Genomic DNA, 12199 nt, shown 5'->3' on the forward strand with positions numbered 1-12199 from the left:
GCGGGGCACGAAGCGGGGCGGCGCGGCTGGGCGGCATGGAATGGGGGGCCCCAGGGGGCGGCTGCGCACGCGCGGACGCACCTCCCACGGAGCCGGGCGGGCGCGCGGGCGGGGCGTGCCTCCGCCCCGGCCCCGCCCCTCGCGCGCCCGCCCCCGCCTCGCGTTGGCCTCGCGCCCGTTATTCCAGGCCGACCGGCCGCGCCGCTCCGCTTCGTGCCCCGCACAGGCTGCAGCCACGCGCGGGATGGCGGAGCCTCGCTCAGTCCCCATTGCAGCAAGAGGGGCTTTCGCTCACCCTCATAATCCCATTTAGGCTGCACGCATTTCCTACTGGGTTTTTTAACCACCAGACGCATTCCCCAAGCCACAGGCCGAGAAATCCCCCGGGCTCCCCATGCGTCCTCGAAGGGCTTCCGGGAAAGGGAGCTCGCTCCTGGCTGCCCTCTTCGGAAGGAAGCGTCTGCCTTTGTCCCGGGGGCAGCAAATCAATTGAAATAAATAAGTCGGGCACTCCCTCCCAGGACGGAAAATGCCTCGCTCGGCCCCCAAATGAATACATGAAGAATTCTTGCGGTTAATGAGCAACTGCAAAGATTCTGTTGCACGGAGAATTAAAGTCCACAGTGCTTTCATCTACAAAGAATAAAATAAAATGGTGCAGAAGGAAGCTGGCAGAAGTCACATGTCTAAGAGCCTCACATCACACGGGGCACGCTGGGTTGCCAAGTTTTTTGTGACCTTGCTCCTGTGCTATTAACAGCACCTTTTTCTGTGGGCATCAGGATATTTTACCCATATATTCGGGTTAGGGTTGTGTGCCAGGGTAGGGTTAGGGAAACGAGGTGTCCTGGCATGATTCTGATGGTTGGAATGCGTTTAGAAGGGGCAGAAAGGATGAGCTGCGCAGAAAAAGCTACTCGAGGGCTTTTTCAAAATCGCCCTCTTTTCAATGGAATTTAACCCTGTATTAGGGTTAGGGTTAGTCCCATTTCAAATAGGGAGCAGAGCTCTGCGGGCCATGTGCCTTTGAACTCTCTGCACCCCTGGCCCACTTTCCCTTTCTTAAATTCTTCTGGGAAATTACATTCAAACAAATCTGCATCCAGCCAGTTTTCCTAACATGACTGGGGGGGCACATGAAATGAGCATTAGACGGAGGGACTGGAAGGGGCCGTGGATGGCAGAAGGTCTGGCTGGAAAACAGAGGTGGCTCAGGACAGGCTCTGGCCCGTCCAGATGTCCCCACGGGGCCCCCTGTGGCAGGGCGGCCTGGGCCTGCTCAGAAGATGCCTTGCGCTCCTGGACAAAGCAAGCGGCGGGAGAGGCCCGAGGCAGTCCCGCTTCCCCTTGCTTCGTGGTCCGCCTTGCCCCTGGGGTCACCCGCGAGCGGCCTGCCTTCCTCTCCATTTGGGGAGCGCCAGCTCGGGGTGTCACGGGGCCAGCAGCCCAGGCACGGACTCCGGCGCCTGCTGTCGAGTCGTCTTCTCCGGCTGAAGGCACAAGGCAAGGCGCTGCGTGGCCAAGGAGACAGACAGACAGACAGACAGAGTGAGGGAGAGAGTTAAATGGTGGCCGTTCCCACCCCCAAAACACGCAGAGCCCCCTCCCACAAATCCGTGGTCTCCTGGAGTCCACCTCCCTGACCTGCTTCAGAGACCCCGGGGTCCAGACAAGCCGGAGAACCATGTAGACTGGGATGCAGACGAAGGACGAGGCCCCGATGAGGTAGCCCACCACTGCGCTCCACGCTGGGTATCGGTAGCCGAACATCGTGAGCGGCGGCTGCTCCAGCAGGGAGCTGACAATGATGAACTGGCAGGACAGGAGCACGTGCTCGTTCTCGCCGGTCTTTCTCTGTGGGGCCTCAGATACGCTGATGCCGCAGGCATAATACTGCTGTGACGGCCCAGCGATGCCCCGAGTACTCACCACGAGGAACGCCGGGCTGACTGCCACCCAGCACACCTGCCAGTAGACTCCGGGAGAAAACCCCAGCATCGCCTTCACGTCGCTGCAGAACTGTGGCATCCCTGGGGGGGGGGGGGGGAGGGGGGAGGCATCCTCAGGCCCCGTCCGCCGGCACCCGCTCTGCGGGCAGCCCCGTGAGCCCGGGGAGGCCTGCCCGGCGTGAGTCCTCCCTGACTTCCCAGCAAGAGCAGTGCAGGGTAAGGGTCTCTCTGGGGACTCGGGGGGAACTTCGAGACTGTTCCTTGCCTCACCATAAAACCAGGAGACGGCAATGGCTTCCAGGAGCACCACAGCTAAGATGGAGCAGCCGGCGCCGAATTCTTCCAGGAGTTTCACGACATACGAGCCGCCCTAGAAAGGAAGGGTGGGACGGCGTGCGCTTCGGTCGCTTTTCAGATGGGAAACTGGGGGGACGGGAGCGCTCTGCTGACACAACAGCGGCCTGCAGAGCCCCTGCAGTCACGGGAGGTTTGCGGCCTGAGGGAAAGCCTTCCGGGCCCCCCGGCACTTCCAGTGCCAAGTAAGCGGCTCTTAGGTGGAATTCGGGAAAGCTGCCACAGCGGCCCTCCTGCCGGCTGCTTAGGAGGGCGAGCCCAGGAGAGAGGGACCCCTGGAACGGGCTGCCGGTCAGGATCCGCAGATCCCGCCATGGCAGACTTTGAGCAAGGCCCCGCGTGGGTAGCATTTCACTAATACTTGACAAAGAGGGTTTTACTCTGGCCTTCCCCTGATACAGGTTCTCTTAACATCTTAGTTTGCTGTTCTCACGAAATTCGGCAGTTTTAGGATTGCCTCTGCCCGCTGGGGCCACCAAGCGTGAGGCTGTTTGTAAGACGTGCGTTCACGGGGCTGCCCAGTCCTTGCACGGTGGGGTAAAGGGTGGTGGCCCCCCCCCGCCGCCCCCTCGGGCCACTCACGTTCGTCACCGTCGCCAGGGAGCCCAGGAAGCACACGGTGAGGAGTCCCAGCACGAACAGCTCCCGTCGCTCGGCCAGGATGTGGGGGTACTCGTCCATGACAGCCGTGATCACGGCCTCCAAGCCGCCGAACTGCAAGCAAAGCCCCCCGAGTCGTCAGACTAACTGCGCAAAAGCACACCATGCGCGCCTGCGCAGAGACCGCATGGCACACTCAGGCCGTTGAAGGACAGCGCCGTTCTCTGACGCTTCACCGTGTTTGCGGCCTGCTTCAAACTGTTCCTCAAACCCAAATTACATTATTTGGCTGAGAAAATGGCGGGAGACCTGAAACCAAACCTTGTTTGGTGGCACCTCAGAGAGCACCGGCCGGCTATCGCAGCAGCGGCTTTACCGGACTGGCGCCACTGACTCAAAAGCACGAGCCTGAATGGACCTGACACACTGCGCCCATGGCCACGTGTACGAGCAGGAACCTCTTCCTAACGCTCGTGGCCTGTGGCGTAGCCGGCAGTCCAGGATGCCTTCGTACCCCCCGAGGGTCTTCCCGAGGTGCTCTGCACTTTCAGCTGCAGGGGACGAGCACGTGTCTCTGGGTGACAACCGTCGCTTGCGCACGTGCTCAGAATTTGGTACCATTTCCCATTAAATGCGCCTCTCTCTCTCCCTCCCTCCCTGTATGTGCGTGTGCACAAGGAGGACAGCAGCAGATAACAGGCGCACATTTCCTGAGACGTGGGGCTTTCCCCGCTCACGTGAGGAAGCGGTGCGACTCGCCTGGGCTCATGACCGCGGAGGGAAGGAGAGCCGGCCCTACCGTGCTGTCCAGTCCCAGCGTTACCATCATGAGGAAGAAGATGATGGCAAAGAAGGTGGAGCCGGCCATGTTGGCGAGGGCTTCTGGGTAGGTGATGAACAGCAGGCCGGGCCCTGCAAGAGAAAGCCAGCCTGGGTTTTCCCTACCTGGAGCACCTAGCCGAGCACTTCCCTCCACCCTGGGAGGGATGGAGTGGAGAGGGCTGCGTGGAAGAGCAGGAGGGCTTCTCTGCTGAGCCTCTTTCTCCTTCCTGCCTCCTCAAAGCTGTTGAGCACCTCGAGTGTCAAGTGTTTCCTCACTGAAAGGTGGGTGACGCACATGCCGCGTTTCACCAAAGGACACCTGAATGCTTCTAGCCGTGGGGTGGGGAAGACGCTGGCCTCAGACACAGCCGGCCCTGGAGAACGAGGGCCGCCCCTTGCTCTGGGCTGCCCCACAGCGCACCAAGGGCGCCCGCGGCCAGATCCGAGGGGGCCCCGCTGGACCCGCGGTGCGGCGCCCCAGCGTGACGGCTGCGCAGCATGCGGCGCGGGAGCACGGACCTCTGTCCTTTGCGACGTCCTCCACCTCCACGCCCCTCATTTCCGCCATGTAGCCCAGCACGCTGAAAATGACGAACCCGGAGAGGAAGCTGGTCAGGCAGTTGGCCGCACTGGTGACGAGGGCATCCCTGCAGGGCGGGGAGAGCGGGGTGAGCCCCGGGGGCTCTGGCGTGCCTGGCGCTGCTCGTGGGGCGCAGCGGTCCTGCAGCACCCTCTGGCGCGGGATGGCCACGTGCCTTTCGTCGGAAGGTAGTCCTCTCCTGGAAGGGCTGTCCAGGCCCATTCCAGTTCGGAAACAAAGAACGGGAAGCTCAGTTGCCATGGGCCTGGCAGGTGCCCCTGTCACCTGGTCGCACCTGTGCACTGCGCCTGTCCTGCATTTCTGCTTTAACCATCTTTCTCTGCAGCTGGGCAGTTATGCAGCTTTTATGTAAATCGGGGTCCTCTTTTGGCATGGTGAATCCAGCCCCCGCTTTTGGCCACTCACCCAGCTCCGCTCAGCCAGTGCTAGGCTGCGGGGACCGGGGAGGCCCGTTCCGGGTTCATGGTACGAGTGCTCCTCAGGCCCTTACCGGTAGCAGTTGTTGCTGAACGGGTTGTAGCTGGCCAAAGCAAGCAGGACCCCGAAGCCTGGCCCCAGCGAGAAGAAGATCTGGGCTGCGGCATCTACCCAAACCTGGGAGGAGGCAACCGGCGAAGGTGAAGCGCTGCCCTCACAGCAAAGGGAGGCGCTGGGGGCAGGGAGCCCGGTGCCCGGCCAGCGACCTCGCTAAGCGAGTGCCGTTCATTCGAGGATATGGGGCCAGCAACGTCCGTCCCACCAGCGAGGGAGAGGTCTGTGGCCCGGGCCTCTCCGTCTGCTCCGCGGACCAGGGCTGCCCACCTCCCTGGCTCCTCACTGGGGGCAGCAGTGCAAGTGGGGGGGAGGTGGCAGGGGGGGGGAGGGGGATGAATGGCGCAGCTGCCACTCCTGGGTGCCCCCTCCCCACCTGGGCTGCTTTCATGACAATTCATGAGGCCGCCAGCCAGTGGTAATTACAGAGAGGAAGCTGTTGTCAGCTGAGCGAAAGCCGAGCTGCCCAGGAAAGTCCAAAGGAGACAGTAAATGAGATGAGTGATCCAATTAGCGATTTGCATTTCCAAGGGCTCCCGCTCCCATTTCTCTTTCCCGACTGGATAATGAACCCTCCCTCCCCACTGCCTCGTCTGATCTTCAGGGCAGCGCCTGCTGGGCGAAGGGAGAGCTCACCGAAGTGAAATGACTCATGGGGGGGGGGATTTGGGAGGCGGAAAAAATGACACGCTAAAAGTAGCCATCCTCAATCTGGTGCCCCCCAGATGTGGTGGACTACAAGTTCCATCATGCTGGCGGAAGGTGCTGGCACTGCCTGCCGCCCTCTTTGGCAGGGCGCCTTCCAAGGGCTGGGCTGCCCCACACGGGCTCTGCACCGCTCTGCCTGCACCGCCGACCCTCCACCACGAGCCTCCTGGGCTCCTTGCCCCTGGGGCGCCGTCCCGCCTTTGGGTGGGAGCGAAGGGCGAGCGCCACGGTGGGGCCCCCCCGGAAAGGCAAGCGGAACTGGCGACGTGAGGCGTGAGCAGTCCGATGCCGCCAGCGCGGAGCCTCGGGCAGGCCCTCGAAGCGGTCGCCACATAAGCGCGGGGCCCAGCGGGGGCAGCCGTCCGTCCGGGGCCCCAGCAGCCCCTGGTCATGTGCCCCAAGGTGGGAGGGCACAGGCAGCCCTGAATGCCGCTGAGGTGGGTGGAGGGAACGCCAGGGCTCCCGGCACCGGCAGGCCACGGTGGGCAGCCGGGGGCGCTTGCACGACGGCTCTGAGACCATCTGGGCAAGGAGAATGGGGGATTTGGGTGGCGGTGGCCTCAAGCCACACCCCGTGCGCCTGCCGAGCGTCCGCCCACCAAACCAAGGGCTGCATTCTGCACGGGGCCAGGCCGCTGAACTGCTCGGAAATTCCCGTTGCTACTTCTGGGGGAGAGGAATGCCCAGCCCCTGAAAGACGCCCAGAGCACCGTGGCGACGGTGGTGCCGCCCGCGAAGGACTGCCAGAGCGGCCCCCCACCCCGGACCCTGTGCGGCTTGCGGCCTCTTTCAGCGGGGCTCCAGCTGGATTTTGGCCAAGGCGAGGCACCTGCCCACACACCAACGCGGGCCCCGCCGGGCGCATGTGCAGGCGCGCATGCGTGCGTGTCGCTGGCTTACGGCCGTGCTCGTCAGCTTCTCCCAGTTCGGCTGCAGGTAGAAGACGATCCCCCTCCAGGCCCCGGGCAGGGTCACTCCACGGACCAGCAGGATCAGCAGGACGACGTAGGGCAGGGTGGCCGTCACCCACACCACCTGGGGGGAGGAGGCGGCCCACGTGGTTTGGAAAAGGAAGTGGCCCAGACGAGCCGGGTGGCCGGCCGACTCCCCCTCGGGTGGCCAGCTGCCTGCCCCCCAGCCTCAGCTGAGTCGGGTTCTAGTATTCCCGCTGCCGTTCCCCTGGATGCGTTGCTCCCCTTCCTTGCACCCGCACCACTGCAGCGTTCCTACCGACTTCCACAGAGCTGGGATTTCCCGGAGGACACCCCCCCCCCCGGCAGAGTGCTCTGCGCTTGGTCCCTGCTAATGCGACGGCATACCAAGCGGGCACCAGAAATGATCTGTCGGTGTGAGTCCCCCATTTCGCACGGCCAGAGTTCAAGGTGTAAAACTAACTGCATAACCGGATCCACCAAATGCTCGCTGGAGAGAGAATTTCTCCCAAAGAGCAGCCGAAAGTCCCGGAAGTCCGGCGTGGCGAGGGGGTGTCCTGGGGGAGTGCGTGGCCCCCCACGCTACTTCCCTTCTCTGCCCCCAGCACCTGTTGCTGCCGGCAGCTGCTCAGGCACCGCGGGCAGGGATGAGAGCCACCGTGGGGGGCCACGCACTCCCCCAGGACACCCCCTCGCCACGCCGGGATGCCGCCCGTGAGCCCTCACCTTGCCAGAGGTCTTCACCCCCTTCCAGAGGCTGAAATAGACGATGGTGAAGATGAGGATGAGGCAGAGCAGCAGCTGCCAGCGGATGCCACCCACACTGTCCAGGCCGCGCGAGTCCTGCAGCCCGAGAACCTTCCTCCTGCGGCAGAGAGAGGCCCGGGATCGGTGGGCGCACGTGCCGCCAGCGGGATCCGAGCTCTGGCAGGCCGCCCCGTGACGGGGCCTCCTTGGCAGGCTGGCTTTGGGGCTGCAGTAGCGCCATTTTGGCCCGCGGAAACACCTGGGCTTGCTTACTGCAGAGGGGGCTCTGCCAGGATCCCGGGAGGTACAAGACAAGCTCTGTTCTCCTGACCCTTTGATAGGCATAATGGGAAGGGTAACGTGGCTTTGATATATTATTGTGTTTTCATAGGATTTCTCTTATCGCCGACAACTGCAGGGAGGGAAGGAGGGTGTTCTGGCAGAATCTGCCAGTTCCGACACGAACTCAAAGATGCAGGCGGTCAAAACAAGCTGTACTGAGCGTCTTTGGTAAAAGCAAGCCGAACTCTGTAACGAGGCCCCGCTGCTCTGCCTTTGGCGGAGGCCCGAGTGGGGCCTGCTCCCCATCGGTTCGCTCTTTCTGGCGCCGTGCCACTTACATGTAGAACTCTTCGGCGGGGGACGAGGAGGAGGGCGTCCAGGTGGCGTTGCTCCTCCCGAAGTAGCTGGTGCAGTTGGGGGTGTTCCAGGGGTTGCCGCAGCTGGTCCAGGGCAGGGCGAGGGCGAGGGAGGAGTACAGGTAGTAGAGGGCCCAGGCCAGGATGGTGTTGTAGTAGAAGGAGACGTACAGGCCGATGACGCAGGTGGCAAAGCCGACACCTGCGGGAGAGCAAGGAGCAAGGTGGCGCCCGCGGGGCCCGGGCCCCCGCCCCGCCTGCCTGCCTGCCTGCCTGCCGCCCCCGCCAAGCGCTTCGCTCCGGGGCTGCAGGCGCCACTGGCCCTGGAACCGGCGTGGGCGCCTGACGAGCCCGGGGCGGCCGTTTCAGAGCCCAGTGCGCTGACTGGAAAGCGTGCTCTGCCCCGAGAGCTGCCCCGCTCAAACATGCAGGATCTTTCCGCAGCCCTCCAAATCCTTTGGACTACAATTCCCAGCAGTCTCAAAACTTGACCCAAGGAAATGAGAGCTGACGTCCAAAACAGCCGGCAGGGACCAGACTGGGAAAGGGGGGCATGCTGGAGTAAAGGGCACGGGTTTGCGGTTGCAGTGCGACACTTCCAGGAACGCGTTTGCACCTTCCTCAAGGAACCACTGGACTGGCAGAACTCACCTCTGACCACTGGAAGCCGAACGTCTTAAATTTGCAGACGGTGTACCTAGGCACACATACCTGCTCTTTGTTTTTTTAGGGAAAGTACACTCAGTTACACACCGGCCCACTTTCTTTACCTTTAAAAATAGGACAGATATGTTTCCAGATGGGAATGGCCCCAACCCGATGAAATTGCCCGAGGGCCAGTTCCATGTAGAAGAGGGGCACCCCTCCGAAGACGGCCATCAGGGTGTACGGGATCAGGAAGGCTCCTGCGAAGGGGAAGGAGTGCGTGAGTGCACAGCGTCGTCCCATACACACCTGAGACAGGTGGGCAAGTATCCGTGTGCTTGTGTCGCAGGATCCCCTGCCTTGCCGCCGGGTGGGCTGTGAATCTGGGGCTGAGGCATGAAGGGCAGGCCGGAGCTCCTCCTGCCAAGCCCCTCCAGCCAAGCACAGTGAGACCTTGCCACGGTCTTCGGAATCACATTTCTATGTAGCCCGGCGAGTGAAACCCTCTGGCCAGTTTGCGAAAGGTAAAATCATAAAAGCCAAAACAATGAAGCATCTTAGACACACATGCAGGAAACCCTTTACTATTTTAAAACAGAATGAAGCCAAAATAAATTACCCCCAGACTTCCAGCTCTGGCTTTATTCTCATTATGCCTGGCCCGGGGCTTGGCTCACTTGCTCAAGGAGGGTTCAGCACCTGCCTAAGTGCTTTCAAAATTCCCAGGGCCACAATTTGCTACCTTTGAACAAATGCGTAATCATTCCTGCCGGCAGCGGGGCTAAGAGCCTTTCTTGCTTTGATGGGCCAGACCAGCAGCGCAAAGGCGGTCCCAGTCCGGTCCCTCTCTGTTTGTCTGCCTTTTCCCTCCTGTTCCCCTTCAGCTTGTTTGACTGTAGTTTAAGGAGCATTTCTACTATTATTTGTATGCCCCAGCTGTGTTAGAAGACTGAGGATCTGGAAACACATTTAAGGGAAAAAAGACAAAGAAATACATGGCGTTACAGTAGGGTAGGGAAAAATATGATAATATGATAACACCTTAATTAGGATCAAAATGACACAAAGGTTCAAGCAAATTTGCCTATTACTACAGGATGTTTTGGTTGGTCCTAAGACAGCCATGACTGTGCTGTAGTTTTTGGATTATTTTTCTAATGGACCTGCATTTTTTGAGCCCAGCAACCCAGAATGTGGATACCATGGACAGCTCCCCCATCAGGGTCTTGTTTTGAGAAGCCCTCCCAGGATTGGTGTGCCTGTTACCTTGGCCTGTGCAATGGCCTGATGTCTTTAGCGACTTCCAGAATTTGGAGCGGTGCCCTTGCACTGGCCAGTGTCTTCCAGTGCTCAGGGCAGAGCCGCAAATTTAGCAAGGAGAGGAACTGCCCTGCCTGCGTTTCAGGTCTGAATATTCCTACTTGTTTGGGCCATTCCTTCCACACGCAGAAATCCAAATTCTGATCCAGTCAGGATTCAAACTGATGAGAGCAGAAGGTGAAAAACAGGGAAAGGAAAAGGGGGGAAACCAGAAGGAATCCTGCAAAAGTTTTGCCCAGCCCAGCCTCAAACAGAACACGTCGAAAAGCAGCAAGAGAAATAATGAGCTCTGGGGGCTAATCTGGAGAAAACATGCAACAGCTTACAAGGAGGGAGAAAATGAAATAAAATAAAATAAATAAAGCAGTAATCTCCTTACCTCCCCCATTCTGATAGCAGACGTAAGGAAACCGCCAGACGTTCCCCAGGTCCACAGCAAACCCAATCACTGACAGAAGGAAGTCCACCTTCTTGCTCCACTGGTCCCTGGCGCCTGTCCGGGGGCTCGGGTTTGCCTGCGCAGCTGGCCTGGGTGGCCGCACTGCTGGAGCGGCAGCCATCCCGCCTCCCGCCAGCCCCCGAAGGATTGCAGCTGAAGAGGGGGAGAGGGGAAGGCAGACCCCGGCAGGGGAGGGCCAGGAGGAACGGGCACCCCCACCGGCAGCCGCCGCCTCCGGGAGAGGTCTGCCTGGCATCAAAGGGAGGAGGAGGTGCCGAGGGAGGCTGGTCTGCGGCCGCGAGAGCTCAGGTAGCCCAGGAGCAAAGCCCGCCTCGCCTCTGCCACAGACGCACGCGAGGGCCTTGGGCAGCATTCCCCAACCTGGTGCCCTCCAGGAGTGGCAGACTGCAACCCCTGGCATCCGTGGCTGGCAGGGGACGGCCAGGATTTAGAGCCCAGCTCATCTGAGAGCACCAGCCTGGAGAGCCCTGGCTGGTGGGGAGCCGTGTCCGGGCACTGCGCACTGGGCCTGGGAGCTGGCCGGAGGGAGCAGGTCGGAGGGGGCTGCAACCCCAGAGCGGCCTTAGAGGGACAAGTTTAAGCATGGTTTAGAAAAGGTGGGCCGCCCTCTCCCCTCTCCTCATCCCAGAAGCAAAAGGGCTCAGCCGTGCAGCCGGGTGGTGGGGGGTTCAGGCAGGTCAAAGGAAGGACCACTTCACGCCGGCAGTCAGATTACGGAATGCGGCCCCCAGAAACCTCCCCGATGGGGGATTCTGCCCTCGGATGGAAAGGGCTCTGCAGCCGCTACAGCCGCTTACAAGGCAGCGCGCAGAGCATGGCTCGGCAGGCATTTGCCTCCCTCTGCCCGTGAAGCAGCATGGGGGGGACCCAGGGGAGAGCGGGGCCTCTTCACACCCCAGGCACAGGCAAGCTGCCGGACTGGCTGAACCCAGAGGGCGGGGAGGGTCGTCGGCTGTCGAAGGTCCTTGGGTGAAGGTACGGGGAAGAGGCCAACCCGCAGGAACGCCTGTGCGCAGCCCAAGGATACCCGAGCCCCCGCTGATGCCAGGGAGGGACTGCCCTCGGGTTCTCGAGGCATCCGCCTGGTCACTGAGCAGCAGGACGCTGGGTGAGCCGGCCCTTCTCGGAGCAGCCCCACGACTGAACGGTTCTTCCCGGAAAAGAGGCCCGGATGCCGGAGGGGGAGCAGGGCTGCGTGAGGCTGGTGCAGGGACTCGGCTGCTGGCTGGCAGGCCGAGCAAGGCGGCCCTGCCCGGGTGTCAGAAGCGGCACTGTGAGGGGGCCCGTCCTCCTCGCGGAGTGATGTGGACTGACGGACCTGGCCAAGCGGGCGTCCATTTGCCTTTAGGGGACCCAGGGCAAGGGGAGGACAGCTGCTTCTCTTTTGCCCTGGGGCTTCTCCGGCAATTCCTGTGGTGTCTGCAACCCATCATGTGCGCGGGGACTGAGGGAGAGCTGGTGGTGGAAGCCACGCGCTCTGCCTTCCAAATCTCGCCTTGGCCCTGGCAGTTGCCTGAAACATCTGGTGGCACCAGGCTGGGGCAACTGTGGCATTTAATTCAAAGCATGCAAGTTTTCAATCTTTATGGTGTTTTTCTTCTTGCCAAGGTACGCGCACCAACATTTCCACCTGAGGACAACAACTTGTGCATCTCACCAACCATCTCCCATAACAGAAGTGTTAGCCTTTTGGTGCCACAAGACTTCCTGCTTTTGCTGCAACCAAGTCAGGGCCGAATCAAAGGTGCAGAGGTTGTGTTGTGGTGGACGGGCCTGGGGGGACGGACTTCAAAAGCCAGGACAAACAGGTAAGGGAGCTGCCAAGGGAAACGCTCCCACGTTGGCCTCAAGGTGGCCGCCCCGTCAGAGCGGGGGAAAAGCGGCTTCTCACG

General features: G+C 61.2%; 2 protein-coding genes across 2 annotated transcripts in view; both read right to left on the reverse strand.

Annotated features, from left to right (window-relative positions):
- The window catches only part of CUNH12orf76 (chromosome unknown C12orf76 homolog), a 2727-nt gene extending 2371 nt beyond the window's left edge, over positions 1–356 (reverse strand). The window contains exon 1 of the mRNA XM_044440960.1: positions 296–356. Coding sequence (XP_044296895.1) covers positions 296–356 — 61 coding nt within the window. The remainder of the gene's footprint in view (positions 1–295) is intronic.
- A 1074-nt stretch (positions 357–1430) lies between these two features.
- Positions 1431–10407, reverse strand: LOC123028747 (sodium-dependent serotonin transporter-like). Its single transcript, XM_044440961.1, has 13 exons — positions 10227–10407; positions 8653–8787; positions 7865–8084; positions 7224–7362; positions 6466–6600; positions 4817–4920; positions 4245–4372; positions 3703–3815; positions 2886–3017; positions 2220–2319; positions 1930–2030; positions 1645–1812; positions 1431–1511 (listed from the first exon to the last, which is right to left on the reverse strand). The coding sequence occupies exons 1-13, from the start codon at positions 10405–10407 to the stop codon at positions 1431–1433; spliced, it is 1737 nt and encodes a 578-aa protein (XP_044296896.1).
- Between the last annotated feature and the right edge of the window lie 1792 nt (positions 10408–12199).

This window comes from Varanus komodoensis, unplaced genomic scaffold, assembly GCF_004798865.1.
Source record: "Varanus komodoensis strain SLA01 unplaced genomic scaffold, ASM479886v1 scaffold38, whole genome shotgun sequence".
NCBI lineage: Eukaryota > Metazoa > Chordata > Lepidosauria > Squamata > Varanidae > Varanus > Varanus komodoensis.